The sequence below is a fragment of the Dipodomys spectabilis genome, unplaced genomic scaffold, assembly GCF_019054845.1.
Source record: "Dipodomys spectabilis isolate Male_0828 unplaced genomic scaffold, ASM1905484v1 ptg000169l, whole genome shotgun sequence".
Taxonomy (NCBI): domain Eukaryota; kingdom Metazoa; phylum Chordata; class Mammalia; order Rodentia; family Heteromyidae; genus Dipodomys; species Dipodomys spectabilis.
Window position 1 is genome coordinate 8,406,001 of NW_024870846.1, and position 20,329 is coordinate 8,426,329.

A 20,329-nucleotide genomic window follows, 5' to 3' on the forward strand; every position below is an offset into this window, starting at 1 on the left:
CGCCCACCCGCCGCTACCCCCGCAACTCCACAGCCATCGTCACCCAGACAACTGGGGTGGGTTACAGAAAGTTCCCGGAGTTTCCAGGGGGCCAGGGGAGGGGTGTCCCCAGGCGGGGCCTCTGCCCCACAGTACCCCGAGGTGGGGAGGTCCCAAAGGAGCCACCCCAAATGAGCGCAGCACGCAGGCAGCAGACACCTCAGAGGTCTGTGAGACACCCGGTCACCACAGGCTGGTTCTGAAACAGCTTTCTCTCTCTCCAAAATCACCGAACCGTCCGACAAAGTACCGTTTACACACAGTGCCCGAGTGGCAGGTGTGAGTGCAGGACACGAACACTTGTGGCCCTGCCGGCCAAGCACGCCGCCGCAAGCCCGCCCTCCACAGGACGCCGCTCCGCCGACACGATTTACCCCCAGAACATTTGCTGCCCAATAATGACATTTCCAAGAAGTAGATTCCAATCACTGCAATTACACAATAAGCAAAGTCCCGATTCAAAGACATCCATTCATTCCCTCCACCATTCCCCAGACACATTTGGACAAAGAAAAAACAGAATCAAGTTTTCTCAAGGCAAACTGACATGGTGGCCCCTGTCCCCAGCGCCCCGGGGCCCTCCGTGGGGTCACTGCGGCACGGCAGACTGACACGGGCAGCCCTGACCCACAGGTCCACATTGACCCCCCAAAGCGGGAGACCTGCAGAGGCAAAATCTGTCACACCCCAAGTACCGGGGCACAGAAGACCGGAATGTGACCTGAAAATGGCCGGGCCCTGGGACAGCCGAGGGGCCTCGGATCCTTGTGTCCCCACCGCACCATGCCGGTCTCTTGTGAGGAGGAGAAAGAAGGCAAAGCAAGCTGCCGCAGCCACGAGCCCCGGGGGCATCCCCCGGCTCCCCGGGGCGGTGAGCACGTTCCTGCCCAGCCAGCGCCCCGGCCGCAGGCACGCCCTGGGACTGCCAACCCGGCCGGCTTTCTGCGCCGCGGGGAGCGCATCGCGCTCTACTCGGCAGAGCTCACCTTGCCGGAGCCCCGCTTGGGCGCGCCCCTGTCGGCACCAAAGAAGCGGCCGATGGAGTCGAGGATGCCCGTGTCTCTGTGCCTGGGCAGGAAGTGCCTGGCGTGGTCCATGGTGCTGGCCGAGGCCAGGTACTTGGATCCGTGCCTCTGGGAGGGTCTCTTCTGCGACGCCATCACGTCTGGGGGTTCACAGGCTGCGGTGCTGTCTTCTCGGATGGTCTGGAGCTCGTCGGACTCGGAGGGCCTGTCTTTGAAGGTGTTGTCCTCCCTTCCCGGGGCATCTCGGGAAAAGAGGCGGATCAAGTGGGGGCGGCTCCCTGGGCCGGCTGGGTGGGCACCCCGCCAGGCATTCTTCGGGCCCGCTGGGCTCTTGGAGTCTGTCACCGCCGCGTCCTCGGACGAGGTCCCATTGTTCGGAGTCCCATCTGCCTCGCCTGCAACAACAAGGAGATGTGAATACGGGCCTGTGCCCGGCCACGCAGGACAAAGCCACTTTCTTCCCAGGGGCCTGAACAGGCCGGTTCCTCTCAAACCCACAGGGCAAGTGCGGGGCCCCGGAGCCACGGTGAACCGCGAAGGGCCTCTGGCGGGAGCTAACCTGCCTGCTGCACGGTCCACACAGCCCCATACCCCACCAAGTCCAGGGCCGCCCCCGTGACCCCGGGCTGGACCCTGCCACTCAGCGTGGAGCCGGGGCTCCCAGGAGTACCCGTACCTCAAGGCCAGCGCTGGGGCTCGGAGCGTCCCGTCCTGGGAACGCTCACTTGACAAAAGCTGTCTTGAACAGTCTTGGCAGAAAGTGGAACTTCCCACATCTTTTTGTAATTTATGCTTTAAAGAAACTGGGCGTTTAAATTCTTCCACTCTAGATCCCAGAGAGGCCTCTCTTGTGGGAGAGCTGCTTGCTCAGGACATTTCCTCTGGCCTCTCCCCTGAGAACGGGGACAGTTTCCACGTGGAGACGGGCGAGGGGTACTGCATGCCGTCTGCTGCCATCTTGTCGCCTTCCCCAGATGGCACACTTGTCTCACAGGCGGCAACGAGCCAGCCATTGCCCTTCCATCCATTCACCCATCGCTGGCATTTACCAACAAAACCTACCTGGCCGCCCCGTTTATCCATCTGCCATCTGCGAGCCCCTGTCACAGATGCACCCGTTATTTACTGAGCACTTGATAAGCACAATCATTGCTGAGTTCTAGAGACCAGGCCCTTCTTCTCCTGATGCTCACATTCCGGTGCATGACCACACAGGAAAACATGCCTTATGTGTTGAGTAGCACCCCTAAAATGTAGCACCCCTAAGACGCCATGTCTAGTCCTACTTCTCTTCCTACGAGTGTGTCCGTATTGGAAGCAGGGGTCTTTGCAGCTGAGACCAATGAAGATGAGCTCCTGTTGCAACATGGTGGCTTCATCCGATGAGCGGGGTCTTGTGAGACAGGGAACTCTGGACACAGAGACACAGATGTACAGGGCCGCAGGATGACGGGGAGGCAGAGACTCTGGTGACCCAGCCACACGGCCCCAGGCACCTAGGAGCACTGACACTTCCGGAAGGCTGTCTGTCCTCCAGGCCTCTGGAGTTAGTGTCTCTAAAGCTGTGAGAATCAGCTCAGTGCCCAGGTGTAACCAAGTGCCACACACCACCCGCTGTCGTACAAGGCGGTGACATGGGGACCGAGCACATGGAGGTCAGAGTGGTCCTTTGGAGGTGATGCTTGATGGGGTGGGCCTGGGCTGGGGAGGGGAGCGCGCTCCCCAGAGGCCTGGGTGGAGGGAGGGCCACACACTGGGTGCACTGTGAGCCCATGGGATGGGGTCCGGGGGGCACAGGGGGGCACTGTGCTGAGCCCACGGGACAGGGTCTGGGGGCACGGGGGGCACACTGCTGAGCCCACAGGATGGGGCACAGGGGGCACGGGGGGGCACTGCAGGAGACTGGGGTGGGTGTCATGGGCTTTTCATGTAGGATGTGGCTCTCGTGGCGCGCTGGGCAGGTGGTGAGGGCAGCGTCGGGCTGGCCAGAGGCTCAGGGTCCCCACCACAGGGCTGAGGCAGTGCCTCACCCCTCCCAGAGAATGAGAGCCACACCTGGGACGCGGGTGAAGGGCGGCGGGCGGCCCGCTGCCCTCAGAGAGGGCTCCGTCTGCTGGCCTGGCCCGCATGGCCACACTGGCTCTGCGGCCCCCAGGTCTGGCACCACCCGCCCCACAGCGCGGTGCACCGCAAGGTCCTGCTCGCAGGCCCTCCCGAGCCAGGCGGGCACGTGGGAAAGGCTGGCTGGGGTGTGCCCCTGCTGAGGACGTTCTTGGGGTGGCCACCGCCCCATCTGGCGTGGACAGAGACGCCAGAGCCCGCAGGACAGAGCTGCCTGGGACAGGCCCCATGGACTGCCCTCCTCGGGGAGCAGCTAGAGGAAGAGCACTCCCGACACCCGGTCTGCGGCCCCCAGGAAGACACCAGCTGGAGAGCGCTCCTGCGGTGGGCCAGGCCGCGCCCACCACGGCTCTTCAGGACCAGCAGAGCCGACTATGTCCCGTGACAGCTGCACCTGGGCCGCTGAGGCCCCAGCTCACGCGGGCGCACGGGCGTCTCTAGCTCTCCACTGGCACTCGGTGCTGACCGAGCAGGCCTCACAGAGGAGGGGCTGCCGACGGCCGCTGCCTGCGGCACGGCGCGCGTGGAGCGCGTGGAGGTGCCATCGGGAAGCCTTCCGGTGCACTCGGCCAGGAGGACCCCGACCCAGGGCGGCCTCCTCTTCACTTCATGTGTCGCCCAGGGCTTCTTGAGTAAGTGGAATAAATAATCTATTCTGCACGTGTCTGAGCTCACAGGGCTCAGGCCAAAGGGCCACGGAGAAGATGGGTCATAGTTCTGGGGGACGGTGGCTGCCTGTGAAGGCCGAGGTTGGCAATTTCCTTTGACATAATATATATACATATATATATATATACACACACGTATATGTACATATACGCGCATGTGTGTATATGCATATATACACACACACACATATACATACCTGTATATTACACATGAAAGCTTGTACAAACCTAACACACTGGATTTCAAACATCAACATCATAGGGCAGTTTAGAAACTGCCCTATCCAAGCCTAAAAGCAGTCAGTCAGTCCCTCAATGCACAGCTGATAAACAGCCAATATCAGATCTTGTGTCCACTCACACACATGGGTAATGTTTATCAGTGACCAAGTGCAAGGCAAACAGACAGCAGAGCCCAGGGCCGCATGGTTTCATACAGGCTCCTGATAGAGGCTTGCAGCTGCTGGGTGTGTTCTGCGGCCACTGTGCTGCAGAAACAGCTGCCCAGGGGTAGAGTGCTTGCCTAGCATGCACAAGGCCCTGGGTTCCATGCACAGCACCCCAAAAGAATTTTAAAGCTAAAACCAGCAACTTGGTGTTAGAGGAAAATACAATAGGCCACAGTCAGGATAAGCGAGAAAGAAGGGGCGTGTGTGGAATGGGGGGGGGCCCTCAGGACCACACGAGAATGCTGATACTTGCGGCACCGTGCTCCGATGCATCGCTGCCCTGCAAACAACCTGAGCATGGTGCAAGCTGCAGCTTTCACAGGGATGCAACGGTGATTTATCAGCGGCAGCAGCTGGCAAGTCTGATTTCTGTGGCTGTGCTTTATGTTCTGTGGCCGGTATAAAGTAATGCAAATGGGCAAGGAGACAATAGCTCTATTATACGCCATTACATGCATTAACAAAACACAAGAGCATCTGAATACTAATACTTCTACAACAGTTGGCCTTTGTGTCCCTGAATACAGCTATTTGTGGGGCACAGAGAAGGCGTTTTGTATCCCCAAAGTAGCTTCTCCCAACCGGTGGAGTCTAGATCTGGGGGCGGCTGGGTGGGACAAGCCATTACATGTGCCCCAGGCCTGCCCTGACAGAAACGAGAGCAGCACAGCCTCCTCGCCTGGAAGATGATTTAGAACGGAGCACTTAGGACATAAGCAGTGACACATGCAGATCTGATTTCTCCAGAACGGGCACCTGCAGTGTTTTTGGTATTAGTGACTCACTTCTCCAAATACAGGAAAATTTACTTAGCAGGGCCCGGGTGGCTCACAGCTGTGATGAGGAGGCTGAGATCTGAGGATCATAATTCACAGCCGGCCCAGGCAGGAAAGAAAGTCTGTGAGACTCTTAAAAGCCAGAAGTGGAGCAGTGACTCACGTGACAGAGCTCCATCCTGGAGTGAACAAGTTCACAGGACAGCACCCTGGTCCTGAGTTCAAGCCCCAGTTCCAGCACACACACACAAATGACACTTCAATGTTGCTGCTAGAAGAACCGTAGAAAGCCTTCCGAAGGGATGAAGCTAATCATTTCTTAGGGACGCAGAAACATTGCTGGATTTTCAGTGGTGTCTGGAGACAGAAGCACACAGGGCTGTGGCATGTGGGGGGGCATGTGGGATGCTGTGACCCCAGGGCACCGTCCATGCAGGCCAGGGCTAGGCCCGTGTGTCAGACGCACTGCCTGCTCGCCGGTCCAGCCCACCGACTATTGCTTTTTCCTCTAGATTGTTCCTATCTGGGTGATGCCAGCCTCCTCTTCTTTCCTTCCTATTTATTTCTGTCCACGTGCTGGGCTTTTGCTGCCTTTTTCCCAGCACTGAGGTTCTCAGGAATGGGTGTTTCGAGGTTCCCCATCTATACACCTGCAAAACGATTCATAGGAGATCTGCCACAAATAGCTCCTACCTCGTACACCGTTATCAGAGCCTGCATCTGCTCTGCCTTTTGTCCCACATATGAGCCCCTGCTTGGACCAAAGCTCGCTGTGGTTGCCCCGGTGGCCACCCTGGCTTGCTGTGTGCCCCTTATCCCTGCTCAGTGCGTGAGGCTCTGCGGGCTTCCTGTTCGTGGCTTCCATTTGCCAGTCCTCTCCCCTGTGGGCAGCCTCCTCTCGGGGGCCAGGACTCTGCATTTGTGTCTATTCTTCAATCTTTAGGACAGCTTCAGGGCCTTGGTGAGGCACAGCCAGCATAAAACTGTTACAGAGTGGAATAGGCTGGCATTTCCAGAACCTTCTCTCTCCAGAAGAACGTAAGATCCTTCGCAGGGAGAGCCTGGAGACTGACACGGTGGCTGCCAGGTTGCTTTTATGCGTCACTTCAGGTGGGAGCTTTTCTTCTGTCTTGAAGGCGTCCATCCGCTGCGTCAAGAGCTGGGTCGGATGGCCCTCAGGTGTGCAGTTCTCTGCGGCTGTGCCCAAGGCCTTGTGGCGTTCTGCTCATGGACACGCGGGCAGAACAGCGGTCCCCTGCTCCACTGGCAGCTCTGAAGGTGTCGGCGGGACCCGATGCGGCACGGGCGGGGGTGGGGGCGGGGGCTCAGAGGCCCTCAGGGAGGGTGGGGGCAGGTGCAGGGCTGCCAGCCCACAGGTTGACGTATTTGGGCCCTGTGTACACTGGGAAAGGCCCTGCCTGCCCTCAAGGACCTGGGAGTGCGTGGCTGGTGGGTGGCTATGCACGGTGGGTCAGTCCGTGCATGGCGGCAGTTTAAGTGTGGTGGGAATCCGAGGCAGGAGACCGCGCGTGGCGGGAACTATTCCGAGTGTCCACCACATTCATGGACGTCAGAGCCCACCAATGACTCCCAGCTTCCTGTCCCCGCAGCTCCTCTTGGGGAGCCCCGGGGGCCGGCGCCCGCCCAGCCTCCTCAGAGACCACACGCTGGGCATCTCTGCTCTGGTAGAGGTCTGCTTGCAGAAACCCCGGGGCTCACAGAGGGAAACAGAGCAGTGGGGAGTAGGCGTGAGAGTCCCAGGGCAAGCCTGCGGCCGCCGCGGGCTTCAGGGGTGGGCTGCCCCCGCCTTGACCTCCCGTTCCATGCATCCTGCCATGCACTGCCTGCGGAAGTGCTCCAAGGAGACCCCAGGCTCTGCGCAGTGGCAAGCCTGCGGCCGCCGCGGGCTTCAGGGGTGGGCTACTCCCGCCTTGACCTCCCATTCCATGCATCCTGCCATGCACTGCCTGCGGAAGTGCTCCAAGGAGACCCCAGGCTCTGCACAGTGGAGAGCTGCACGGACGTCGATGCCTTCTTGGTCTTTGAACACATGGAGCTGTTCCTTTGCTCACAAGACACAGAGATGGACGACAAGGGGGCACAGGGTCTTCAGGGGACGGGAGCAGCTCTGGAGGAACACGCTGCGGTGCTCGCCTGCACGCAGGAGACTGCCGAGCTACCCAGAACTCATCGGAACGCGCCAGAACAAGCACCTGAAGGGACTCTTGCCAAGAGCATGGACGTGTGGACGGAGCATCTTAAAACACTCTACGCGCCGACGCAGTGTCCGAAGCATGCGTAGAAAAATGAGTAGAAGCAGAAGGAAGCCAAGGAGCAAGGAACGTGAGGGTACTGAAGCCCAGCAGCTCGGGCTGGAGGAACTCGCATGGTGAGGGGGCCAGCAGGACCTGAGCTGGGGACCTGGTGCCCACGTACGCACAGCGTCAGTGTGCAGCTGAAAGGCCACGGCGCGCTTTTCAAAGGAGACCGAATTCCTCCACTCCCACCTGGAGAGGAGGGCCGCACAGTACCGGTACCTGCAGGTGGCAGGCCGCCCACTCCCTTGGGCCCTGGAATTCGGAGTGGGCCGGAGCAAGGCCCTCCTTTCTCGGAATGTTCCTGCCCTTGGCACACTGCTCAAGGTCACTGGGGAGGGCGCAGGAAACAAAGGGGCCATGGTGCGGCCCACAGACTTGCTATGGCAGAAATTCTGCATCAACGAGAGGCATGTGGCCACACGCCAGGTTGCCCGCTGCAATTTCTGTAAAACATCTCCACAAGCAGGTCTTGTCAACCCACCCGCCTCATGCCAACGCCTCCTTTGTGTGCCTAGAACATATAGTTTCTATTCGCTCTAAATAGCTCAGCCCGGGCCCTCCCACAACAGAAGGGGTCATGGAAAGGCAGGGCTGTGCTGCGCTCCAGGACTCGCTCCCCGGGGTCTAGCTGTGTGGTAGCTGATGACCGCCGTGCACCTGCATCTGCATGAGCAGTGCGTGCTCACCGCACACGCCCCTTCTCCCAGCCCAGGAGTAGAGAAAAGAGAAAAAGGAACTCATGACGGTCAAGATACATCACACACACAAGTGGACATGTTAAATTGACCCTCTTTGTACAACTGGTTGAAGATGACAACGCCACCACCACCAATGATAATAATTAATAAAAGGAGCTTGCTATTCATATGGGTTCTGTTCCTGGGACGATGGTCGTAGCGACTCTGAACCCACAGCGGGCAGACCCAGGGCCGTGCGTGCCCACGGCGGTAGCATACCACACACCGCCATGACTGCTCTTCCTTGGGAGCGCATGTGGTGAAAGTCAGCCCCAGGTCTCAGTCAATGTTTTGGAGGCCCTGTTCAGTACATGCAAACTGAAGGCCCTGGCATGGTAAGCATGCCCGCAGTAACTCGAGATGGGGGCTAAAGCAGGAGGTCCTATCTAAAAAACAAACTGAAAGCAAAAGGGATGGGATTTGTGGCAGAGAGCTGCCAGAGGTCCCAAGTGCCTTTGGATGTCCCAGTACCAAAAACAAACGCATAAATACATACGTATATTTTCCATCCTTCTTCCTGCCAGCCATCCAGTCACCTCCACATCCACGCAGCCACTCATTTTCCCATCCACCTACCACCTACGCATCCACTGCTCATCCATCCCTATCCGTCCACCTACCTACCCTCACACTTGCTCACTCACCCTATAGCCCCCTGCCCCACCCTCTCACCACTTTCTAGCTGACATCTTCCGCCTCTTGCTCCCCAGGCCTCAGATCTACCCCAGATGCCATTTTCCACCCTTCAGAACAACTGCACCCCGGTGCTGCTGCTGTCACAGCATCGGTCCTCGGGGGTCCTGCAGCCCTCCAGCTCCCCTGACCCTCACAGGCACCGCCGCCGCCGAGGAGGGCGGTGTCCGAGTCTGCGCTTCTTCCACCGTCCCACTGTCCTGCCAGCTCGAGCTAAAGGGAGACCTCGCACACACTCCCTACGACACAGCGCCGGTTCTTTATGGAAGCGGATCTGAGATTTCCCCGCCACTGCCCTTCTCATACGAGTGTGCAGAGCACGGTCGGTGTAGCCCCCCAAGCTCACTCACTGGAGCGGTGGAGGCGTGCTGACTGAGGGGCAGCTCTGGGAAGGTCGCCTGCAGGGGCCCAGCGTGGCTCCCAGTGAAGATAGGTCCCTGGGAGAGGACCGAGATGCACAGGCAGGGCCACCGGACCGCACTGAGGTGGCCGCAGCGGTGTCACGGGCCTGGGTGGGGACGGCCACGCTGTGCTCAGCACCGGGAGCTAGCTCAGGGGCTCGGGCGGGACTGTGGTCTGCAGGTGCCGGGCTTTGGGTCTCGGCTCTCACATCTGCTACCTTCTGCTCCGGCTGTACCCCCAGGAAGCTAACAGAGCGGTGCTCTCCCTGGCCTGGAGACACTCCCCGAGGGGACCCCGTTCATCTCGCGTCAGACTCCTGCGGGGACAGAACTCTGCTCCTGTGTCCCACGCCCTCAGGTACCAGTGCCCTGCCCACAATTAGATGCTGCTCTTCCAGACCAACGCCGCCCTGCGGGGACGCTGCAGGGAGGTCTGCGGGCCCCTTGGCTGCTCACCCTGCAGAGCCCCTGGAGACCCACCGCCCATGGAGGACAGGTCCCAGGGGCCGGGCGGTGGTGGGCTCAGCCCCCGCATTCCCCCCCCCTGCATTTCCCCCCGCCCCCGTCCTCGGTGCCGGCCACATGTGTCTCCCACTCACCCTCCTCAGCCTCATCCCTCCCGCTGTCAGACCTGTGAGCCCCCGGGCTGCTGCCCGCCAGTTTTCCGCACTCCTGCCCTGCCCTGTTTCTTTCCCTAGACACACCAGCGGGCGCTCACTAGGCTTACGCATCTCCCCCAGGAGCTGTGCACACAGCAGGTGAACACAAGTGCTTCCAAGTGCGTGCTGTTCCTCGCTCCATACTGGGGATGGTGACGGCATCACACGTGTGGCCATGCACCTGTTTGTCTAGAAATGGGTACATCCACCCTGTGCACATAGAGATCCTCGTCCCTGGTCAGGAATGGATAGGAAGTGGACATGCTTGCAGCAAAGGCACCAACACTACTACGGCATTCTTGGTCTCCGGTGCCAAGAATCTGCAGGTCAGTTCCTGCTGACCCGTGTGGCTGTGGAGTCCTGAAAGCAGTCTGTCAGAGCACTTGTGTCTTTGGTTACTGTGGACAACAGCTGGAAACTAAGAGCCTCTGAGCGCCCTTCCAGAGGGAAGCAGATACATTCACGAGCGGGCTTTCGGCCGCTGAGTTTGTCGGAGGGGCCGACAGGGACGGTCACAGGTCGGCGTGCAGCATCTTGCGCTGAGCCTCTTGGGGACAATAGTGTCAAATGTCCAGCCCCGTGTAGCCCCGGCTGCGCACAATGCCCCCTTTCAGGGCTGGAGCCACTCCCTGAGGAAGAGCCGGCCCGGCCTGGTACCAGCCGGTGCTGGCCCCGAAGCACAGACGCATAAAAACAATGTCAAAACTCTGTGAGCTGTGAGCGAGGGCTCATTCTGTGAAGTCCTTAAAACTCCTCAGGCGATAAAATGCGAATAGGAGCTAATGGGATTCAAGATGACACTCTGAGACCCACGCTCACCACCGCCTCCAGCCGCTTCCCAACACGACTTGCTTTGGGGAATGTATGTTAATTTCTGGAGGTTTTTTCTTTCTCCATTGTTAAGTGCTGGGAGACAATCGTGGTCAGAGACTCAGACACCACTTACGTGATCAGCGAAGGCACTGAACCGAGGGCTGGAGGCAGGCGCTACACACACCCTTTCTGGGAGAACCAGGGGTACAGACAAGAACCCATTTTTATCTTTCGCTGAATGAACCGTGAATAAACGGATGATTTCTTTTACAAGGAATTAACCTAAATGTCAACACATGCGGGGCCTGGACATCAGCCCTGCAGTTCTCCAAGGCTGGAGTGAAGCCGACCTCCTGGACTTCCCTTGGAGAACTCTTGGTTTTTATTCCCGAGGGTCCACCCCCTCACTGCAGGCTCGTTCCCAGGGGTCTGGAGGCCATGGTGGTGGGCAGGGGGCCTGGCCACTCCCGTTCCTCCGTCCTGAGGGGTGGGAGGGGGCTGCTGTGGACTCCAGGCCTGGCACGTGGGCTGCAGGGGGGACGCCGGGGCCTGGCTCTCTGCGAACATCTAAACCAAAACACAGCACGAGGAAGGTGCCCTGGAAGCTGACTCCCGTGTGACAGGGCTCTGCTGTCTGCGAGGTTGCCAGGGTTGTCACGGGTCGCACTGGTGCCTGATGGGTAATTCAGCACAGGCTTTCCAACACGACCCAGAGTCCAGGGACCTGGGCGCCATCCAGGCCGCCACTGCACCAGCTCTGCTCGGACTTGGCCCCGGGGCCCCAGCCCAGCCTTGTCTGACAAGCTCCTGCCAAGGGCAGCAGAGGCAGGCACACCTCCGCCTACGGCTCTTGTCCTACTGTCCCCCTCCCTAGAGAGCATGCAAACCTGCTCCTGCGAGGATGCACCTCTGCTGCCCACGCAGCAGCCGGCACACGGGACAGACACCTACGTTTCCCAACCTCAGGCTGAGAGCCGGTGCCACTTCCCTGGAGATGCCACGGTGCCCAGAGCTGCAGACAGACTCAGTGCTCAAGTGCGGGTCAGAGGTAGACTCCCTGTGCAGACCCAGCCCTGCAGGCCCCCCAGGGCATGGCCTCTACCTGACTGGTGTCCCAGCCGCGTGGGGCCCCCAGGGCCTGGCCTCCACCTGACCAGTGTCCCAGCCGCGTGGGCCCCCCAGGGCATGGCCTCCACCTGCACAGTGACCCAGCTGCATGGGTCCCCAGGGCCTGGCCTCCACCTGACCCATGTCCCAGCTGCGTGGGCCTCCAGGGCATGGCCTCCACCTGCACAGTGTCCCAGCCGTGTGGGCCCCCAGGGCATGGCCTCCACCTGACCAGTGTCCCAGCTGCGTGGGCCCCCAGGGCATGGCCTCCACCTGACCGGTGTCCCAGCCGCGTGGGGCCCCCAGGGCATGGCCTCCACCTGCACAGTGTCCCAGCCGCGTGGGCCCCCCAGGGCATGGCCTCCACCTGCACAGTGTCCCAGCCGCGTGGGCCCCCTGGGCATGGCCTCCACCTGCACAGTGTCCCAGCCGCGTGGGTCCCCTGGGCATGGCCTCCACCTGTACAGTGTCCCAGCTGCGTGGGCCCCCTGGGCATGGCCTCCACCTGCACAGTGTCCCAGCCCTGCAGGGCCTCCAGGGCATGGCTTCCATCTGACCAGTGACCCAGCTGCGTGGGCCCCCTGGGCATGGCCTCCACCTGTACAGTGTCCCAGCCGCGTGGGGCCCCCTGGGCATGGCCTCCACCTGACCAGTGTCCCAGCCCTGCAGGGCCTCCAGGGCATGGCTTCCATCTGACCAGTGTCCCAGCCGCGTGGGCCCCCTGGGCATGGCCTCCACCTGTACAGTGACCCAGCTGCATGGGTCCCCTGGGCATGGCCTCCACCTGCACAGTGTCCCAGCCGCGTGGGCCCCCAGGGCATGGCCTCCAACTGACCGGTGTCTCAGCTGCGTGGGCCCCCAGGGCCTCTGCCCGGCTTCTGCGATCGCCACCCACCCTCACCTTGCACTCAGCATGTCATTTCCTGTCCCCTGTGCAATGACTGACCAGGCTGCACACACACAGGGTCCACCCTACCCCTAGTGGGCCTGAAAGGCTTAGAGCAAATAACTCTCCACAGGAGGGCACCCGGGGAGCAGGAGCTCTTTTTTGTGTGTTCTTTTTGGAAGTGTGTTCCTTTAATAGTCATGAGCATATGTGTGCACCTGTGTGTGCCGTTAGTGTATGACGAGGCACACATAGACATACTGTGTACAGGTGAGTGTGGAATCTCGCTCTTCCCGATCAAGGCGGCTGGCTTCCTTGGGGACTGGCCAGGTGTGGCAGGTGACCTGCCTGGCCAGCAGGTATTAGAATGCCCATTAGTTAGGGGGCATGTTTATGCCACCTGGAGAAAACTAGAGCCAGACGCAGCAGATGGACAGAGACTCTCCAGCCACCAGGGCCACGCCAACCACTAAGTAAAGAAAGAAAGCAGCCCGCTCACAAGCAGTCTGCCAATGAGCTGACCAGCTGCAGCGCTGACCTGGGTCGAGGGCCACTGCCTCTCACGGCCCTCTCTGGAGTTCCCTGCGCAACCCCGACGTGACAGGACGTTCTGGGGCCTGAGGTTACTGAGGTGCCACGAGTCCATGTGAGAACAGAACAGACGAGACAGACATGGCCCTGGGGTCTGCCCGAGACTCACCCCGGACACCAGAGCAGCACGGTGCACAGCCGCGGGCACAGAAACCCCGCCACGTCCCACGCGCTCGTGGCCTGGGGGGACAACGTGTGACGTGTCACAAGACACGGTGCCGTCCAGAGACAAAGGGACGGAGCAAAGGCCTGTGCTTCCCGAGTGGAAGAGGCCAGCGCGGCTGGAGGAAGAACAGTCCAGAAACACCCAGAGGCAAGTTCGCAGCCACTGAAGGAAGGTGTGCTCAGGGTCGCCCGAGGCCAAGTGGTGGAAGAATGGAGGTGAGTGCCAGGGTCTGAGCTGTTCTTGCTGGGGCGATGAGAGCATCTAGGATTGTCAGACTTGTGCAACTCTGGCGACTCAAAAACCCATTAGCTAGCACACATACAATGGCACGCAAGCCCACAACAAAGCTGCTAAAAATAGAAAAAAGATGGTGGCTCAGGCCTTGAGCACACGCATGCACATATGCACGCGCACGCACACACAGAGCAATTAAGGAAGTTCCTACTTCACTGTGTTGCTTAAATACCACTTTTCAAACAAACAGGAAATGAGTCAGGACACAAAAGGAAAGGTACAGGAAGGGCATTCACTAATATTCCACTCCAGGGCCTTCCTAGTACGCATTAGTGATTATGAGAACAGTTGGGAAGGAGTCAGACTTGTCTGCAGAGACAGGTTCTGCCAGGATGTTACACTACCATCAAAACCCATTCACTAAAGAACTGAAAATCTTAGAGCCAACATGTAGTAGACAGCAGTGCAGGCTGGGCAGCCTCCCCCCCTCTTCCCCCCCCCCCCGCCCCCTGTGCACCTTCACCTGACAGGCAGGAGGTGCCCCAGTGCCCATTCCCGCCCCCAGCACTCTGAGCAAGCCTGGGCCCTGTGGCATTCTGAGGCTGACCAGAGTCCTGAGGAAGCAGAAGCAGAAGCAGAGCACTGTCACAGGAAATGGCTCTGAGTCATGATTAAGGAGGCGGGTGGAAGAGGAGGAGAGAAAAGAAAGTTTATCATGAAAAGGCAGCTCACGCTTGATGTCCTAACTACACACTCAGGAAGCTGAGATCCAAGGATCCAGGATCAAAGCCAGCCTGGGCAGGGAAGTTCTTGAGATTCTTATCTCCAATTTACCATCCACAAGTCAGAAGGGGAGCTGTGGCAGAGCACCAGCCCTGAGCAGAAAAAGCTAAAGCTAAGGAACAGTACTCAGGCTCCGAGTCAAGCCCCCACACCGGCACCCCAAACAAGAAGACAATTTGCAATGGGCTTTTCGCTTCTGCTGTGTCTGATCCAATCCCCATGTCACAGGGCGCAGGTGTAAATACAGAGGCTCCTGCACTTGGCACGCTGGGTCGGGCCTGGAGCCTGCTCTGCTCCGGAGCCTCTGCCTCACACAGAGCCCTGCGCCCGCTGGGAAGAAATGCTCCAGAAATATTTGCAGAATGAGGACATTCTCTTTCTCAGCACTAGAAAGAAACCTTTGTGCCGGGACCGAGCTCTTTTCTGGGACGCTGGGACGCTGAGCTCTTTTCTGCATCTCTCTGCAAAAAAGCTGAGTTGAATTTTTTGCTTCTTTTCAAATTCCTACAAGTTCAAGGTGAAACATTATGGAAGGGGCTCTAGGAGACCCCAAGAAAAGACCTGGGTGGGGGCGGGACCAGAGCTCTCCAGAGATCCTGACTCCTGCCTTCTGGGTGCTGAGGGTCACTGGCAGGTTTAGTGCACACGTTCACCGCTGGGCACCCCGCGATGCCAGCCCCTAATGAAGCACAGCCCTGAGCTACAGAACACAGGCATAGCTCACTTGAGGTTGAGTATGGACGGTCAGCGCCTTTGTTCTAAGAACAGACACAACACACATTACAGCATCCCCCTAGGATCACCATGACCCAACTCCACCCCCAACCTGTGAGCCTCGAAGCCCCGTCCTCATGGGGGCGTCTTGCTGGATGGAGAAGCGGCTGTGGGGGGAAGAAAGATATGAAACCCATGACTTACAATAGTTCACCCTCGACTGTTACTATCAGTGTGAGTCCCCCACCCCCACTGCCCCCTCAGCTCCCGGGAGGCTGCAGTGGCTCCAGCCGCCTCTGTGGTCCTTAGTTTTCGGCTCACAGGAGAGCCCTGCCCTGGTGAGGGCGAGCCGCACACTCCAGGCAGCTGGGCAGGAGGCTGGCACTCAGCGCGCGTGCTGGGTGAGTCTCGCTGCCCGGGCCAGGCAGGTAAGCTCCTCCAGGACCCCCCCCTGCCCCGTTCTGAGCTCTGCAGGCTCCCGAGGCCCACAGGCTCCTCACTACTTAGTGTGGCAGGGCCGGCTCTGGCCAGCGCCTTCCCTCTGTGGTGATAAATGTGGTCTAAGGACGCCCGGTGCCCATCCTGCATGCTGCACTGCTGCTGGGTCTGGGCCCAGCCGCGTGCAGATGAGCGGGCAGTAAGGGTGACGCGGCCTGCAGGCCAGGCCTGGACCTCTGGTGGAGGAGGAGGATCGGGGTTCAGGTGCAGCGTGGGGTAGGCGTGGGGAGCAAGATGCTCCCGAGGACCCCAAGGCCCCCTGCCCAGCTCCCGCTCACTCACGAACTGCCGAGTACTGCGTTGCTTTCGCGTGGGGCCGGCGCAGGCCTCTTCCAAGGAGAAAAGGAAAAGGAGAATGAACACAGCGGCCCCGTGGAGTGGACAGTCCCGGGCCGCGAGGTCCCAGCGCGAAGGCCCTGCGTGGAGGGGTGAGGCCCGCCTGGCCCGCGGGGCTGCGCAAGCTCGCTTCCCTCCAGCCCTGCATTGCTTCGGGAAAGCCGTACCAAACAGCCCTGGCAAAAGGGGGCTCCTGTCCCTTGGGGTGCACCTGAGCAAGCAGGAATGGGGGAGGCATCTGAGGACGGTGATGGGGGGCCCTCGGCATCGCGGAGGAGGAGGAAGGTGCGCTGGAGAGTGGGTGTGCCTGCTGCGGTGGCGCGGCGTCACCTGCTGTCATCCGCCGGACCCCCCCCCCCCGCACGTCAGGCCCACAGAGGGGCTCCTGGTCCCTGGGTGTGGGACAGTCCCTTGGGACACCTGAGTCACCACGACCGGTGACAAACCCGGGCTGGACAGAGGTGGAGATCTGAAAGCAGCAGCGTTTCCCGGTGAACCCCAAATGGAGCCAACCTTACCCCCGTTCTACATGAGACGGGCTCCTGAACTGGGGTCAGAGCCCGTGGGTTTGCACACTCAAGAGGCCCCCAAGGGACTCGGCCCCGCTGGGCCCGGGCGGGACACACTGCTCGCGCACCGGCGAAGGCCCACAACAGCTGCTGTTTGTGCCATTGTGCGCTCTCTGTCTCTCTTTGTTCCGAGCCACGCTGTCCTATTGTAGCTCTGCTGACCCGGAGTGACTCTCTGCAGCCAGCTCCTCGCTGCGGAGGCCCCTGTGCTCGGGGGAGCAGCTCCCCTGCACCCCTTCCTGTCTGTGTCCCCCCTCCCCGGGACGGGCCTGCCCCACACACTTACTCCAGGAACTTGTGGCCGCCTATGGCAAGTTGTCCGCCAGCCCAGGGCTCACCACACTGGGCCCCATGGCCGCCGGCGTGTCCTCTCGGTGATGACCCTCAGCACCAGCACGACCCCTGCTTTCCCTCCGGCCGGGGTCCCCGTGGGTGCTAGATGCTTCCTTCTCCACCTGCTCTGGCCTGCAGGGATAGGTGTGGGGAACGTGGCCATGACCATGCCCGAGGCATCTTGCCCGACTCTTTAGAATTTGAAAGTAGGGGACGTTTGGTTTCCCGCAAATGGCAGCTGTCCTGCGGCAGTGTCAGCGGAGGCCCGCACTGCCACTGGGGCCCAGGGAGCCTCGCGTCTCCTGCCCACTGGGAGGTGGCAGAACAGCGAGGCCGGGCCCACGTCCCACGCCTCCCCACCCAGCACGGCAGGCAGGGGCACGGCAGGCAGGGCTCAGGTGCACTGGGGTCCCAGACCCCGGGAACCGCCCGCCCCACAAACAGGTTAGGCCGACCCGGTCAGCAACAACAAGCCCCACCGAGGACACCCACTGTAGCAAAACGCCGGAACGAAGAGGGCTTCTGTTCCCAGGCACAAAAGCCACCCAGGTTCTGAGACAGGTCTTTGGGCGAACCAGCCATTACAGACGCATCGCATAACATGAGTACATGCGTGTACAGGCCTGTAGAGCTGCACATGCTCCTCCTCCTCCTGTCACCCATATGACTGTGGCCTAGTGACCCCATGCTGCTGTAGCTGGAGTTCAGCAGGAACAAGACTACTATCTGTTACTGGGCCAGCACGAGACTAGCATTTCACGATGGGGCCAGGCAAGCCGACAGGGAGCAGCCCCTCCTCAGCACCCCCGGAACGGGGTCCCACGGCACCCCAGGCCAGAGGGCCAGGAGGGAAGCTTTGGACGCCACCTGCTGTGGCCTTGGGCTGCCAGCGTGGGTCTGCTCCTGTGTGAGGATCGGGGTTGCCAGCGTGGGCCTGCTCCTGTGCGAGGATCGGGGCTGTCAGCGTGGGTCTGCTCCTGTGTGAGGATCGGGTCTGTCAGCGCGGGCCTGCTCCTGTGTGAGGATCAGGAGGATCAGGGCTGCCAGCGTGGGCCTGCTCCTGTGTGAGGATCAGGAGGATCGGGGCTGCCAGCGTGGGTCTGCTCCTGTGCGAGGATCGGGAGGATCGGGTCTGTCAGTGCGGGCCTGCTCCTGTGCGAGGATCAGGGCTGTGAGCATGGGCCTGCTTCTGTGTGAGGATCGGGAGGATCGGGGCTGTGAGCGTGGGCCTGCTCCTGTGTGAGGATCGGGAGGATCGGGGCTGTCAGCATGGGCCTGCTCCTGTGTGAGGATTGAGGCTGTCAGCGCGGGCCTGCTCCTGTGTCAGGATCCCTCAGGGCAGCCAGGTCCTTGGTCAGGAGGGGGCGTGGCTTTCACCTGTCTGTCCCCAGGGCTGTGGGGCACCCAGTTCTCCTGGCGAGCACAGAAACACCAGGCTCTGGTCCTGTGTCAGGAGCACAGAGGGCTGGCACGTCCCATTGCCCACCAGGTGTGCTCCAGCCCAGCCTGAGCGCCAGGAGGGGTTAGGAGGAGGGGCAGGGGCGGAGCTTCCTCTGCTTCTGGTTGAAGTAGAATTTGCACATTGGAAATGATGTTGACTTATGAGTGGTGGAGGTGCACACTGTGCACATGACACCCACCAACGTGGCTGTGTCACGGAAGCTTCTTGGAAACAGTTTAAAACGGTATGCTCCCCTGGTGACCCGGGGGACTGAACCCCGGCCTCACGCTTGGCAAATGCTCTGCCCCCTGGGCCACACCCACGTTTTTATTGAAGATCATGTCCATGCGCCCCACCACACTCGGCTGGCAGAGCGACTGTCAAAGTGACTGTCCTGGGGGCAGGCGGCCAGGGTAGTGGACACGCGCACTCTCTAGCGACCCCTAGTGGGGAGGAGGTGGCGCTGCCCGCCCCTGGGCATCCACACCAAGGGACTGGGCTCTGCTCTGCTCAGCTCGGCTGGCTGGGGGCTGGCTGGGCTCTGCTAGGCTCGGCTCGGCCTGCAGGACGCCCCCAGGGAACAGCCCCAGGCTGCTGTGGAGGCCCAGCTGCCAAGGCAAGTCTGCAGAAGGTTCCGGGCCTTGGACCACGGCCTGCGGACTGACAGCAAGAGAGGGGCTGAGTTGCGCAGTCCCGCTGGTCAGAGTTCAGGAGCTACGGGAGCATTATCAGACGGCAAGCGAGGGGAGCCGGCAGCCCCGGGCGCAGCCCAGGCCCACAGCGCCGGCCGCAGCACCCTTACTAGCCTCTGCCGGTGACTGCTGCCAAGCTTGGTGAGGAGGTCTGCTGGCGACACGTCGAGAGCGTCTCTGAAGAAGGGACAGAGGACGGCGCACTGCGAGAATCATCTGCTCCACGGCCAGGGCTCCGGCTCCCCAGGCCCAGCCCGGTCTCCCGGGTGGCTCCTGGAGCTCTGTCTTCTTTGGACCCACATACTAAGGGCAGATGGTACCGGTGTCATCCCAGCCCGCCTCCACCTGTCTGTGCCCAGAGGCTCCCTTCCCCGTGTGCCCATGCCACACGTGTCCTTGTGCCGAGAGCCTGTCCTCCACCGCACAGCCTCCCCCGGCTGAGGCTCCGTCCTCCACCACACAGCCTCCCCCAGCTGAGGCTCCGTCCTCCACCACACAGCCTCCCTGGCTGAGGCTCCGTCCTCCACCACACAGCCTCCCCGGCTGAGGCTCCGTCCTCCACCACACAGCCTCCCCCAGCTGAGGCTCCGTCCTCCACCACACAGCCTCCCCCAGCTGAGGCTCCGTCCTCCACCACACAGCCTCCCCCAGCTGAGGCTCCGTCCTCCACCACACAGCCTCCCCCGGCTGAGGCTCTGTCCTCCACCGCACAGCCTCCCCCGGCTGAGGCTCCGTCCTCCACCACACAGCCTCCCCCGGCTGAGGCTCTGTTCACCGCACAGCCTCCCCCGGCTGAGGCTCCGTCCTCCACTGCACAGCCTCCCCCGGCTGAGAGCCCGTCCTCCACCACACAGCCTCCCCCGGCTGAGCCTCCGTCCTCCACCACACAGCCTCCCGTGGCTGAGGCTCCATCCTCCACCGCACAGCCTCCCCCCAGCTGAGGCTCCGTCCTCCACCACACAGCCTCCCCCGGCTGAGGCTCTGCTCACCGCACAGCCTCCCGCCCCCTTGTCACAGTACAAGGTACAGAGAGATGGCAGCAGGGAGGTGAGACCTGGTTAGCCACCCTTGCTGAACATCTGTCTAGTCAGACTACACTGTGAGTGTGCACACGAGTTATGTGTACACATGTGTGATATTCAGCCCCTCAGTGCTGGCTTTAACCTCCAGCCCAATGGGAAGAAGCCACCACTCCCAAAGCGCAGGAGCGCCCTCTTCTGGAGCTCCTCGGTGTGGCTGGCTTGTGCTGCTCAGGGGACCCCACCCGCTGGCCGGGTGGG

At 60.9% G+C, this 20,329-nt stretch overlaps 1 protein-coding gene across 3 annotated transcripts in view; it reads right to left on the minus strand.

Moving 5' to 3' along the window:
* The window catches only part of LOC122119460 (myelin basic protein), a 72,364-nt gene that overhangs the window by 20,759 nt on the left and 31,276 nt on the right, over positions 1–20,329 (minus strand). For all 3 annotated transcript variants that reach the window (XM_042693517.1, XM_042693519.1, XM_042693518.1), the window contains exon 4: positions 1,026–1,459. In XM_042693517.1, the coding sequence (XP_042549451.1) occupies positions 1,026–1,459 (434 nt within the window). The remainder of the gene's footprint in view (positions 1–1,025; positions 1,460–20,329) is intronic.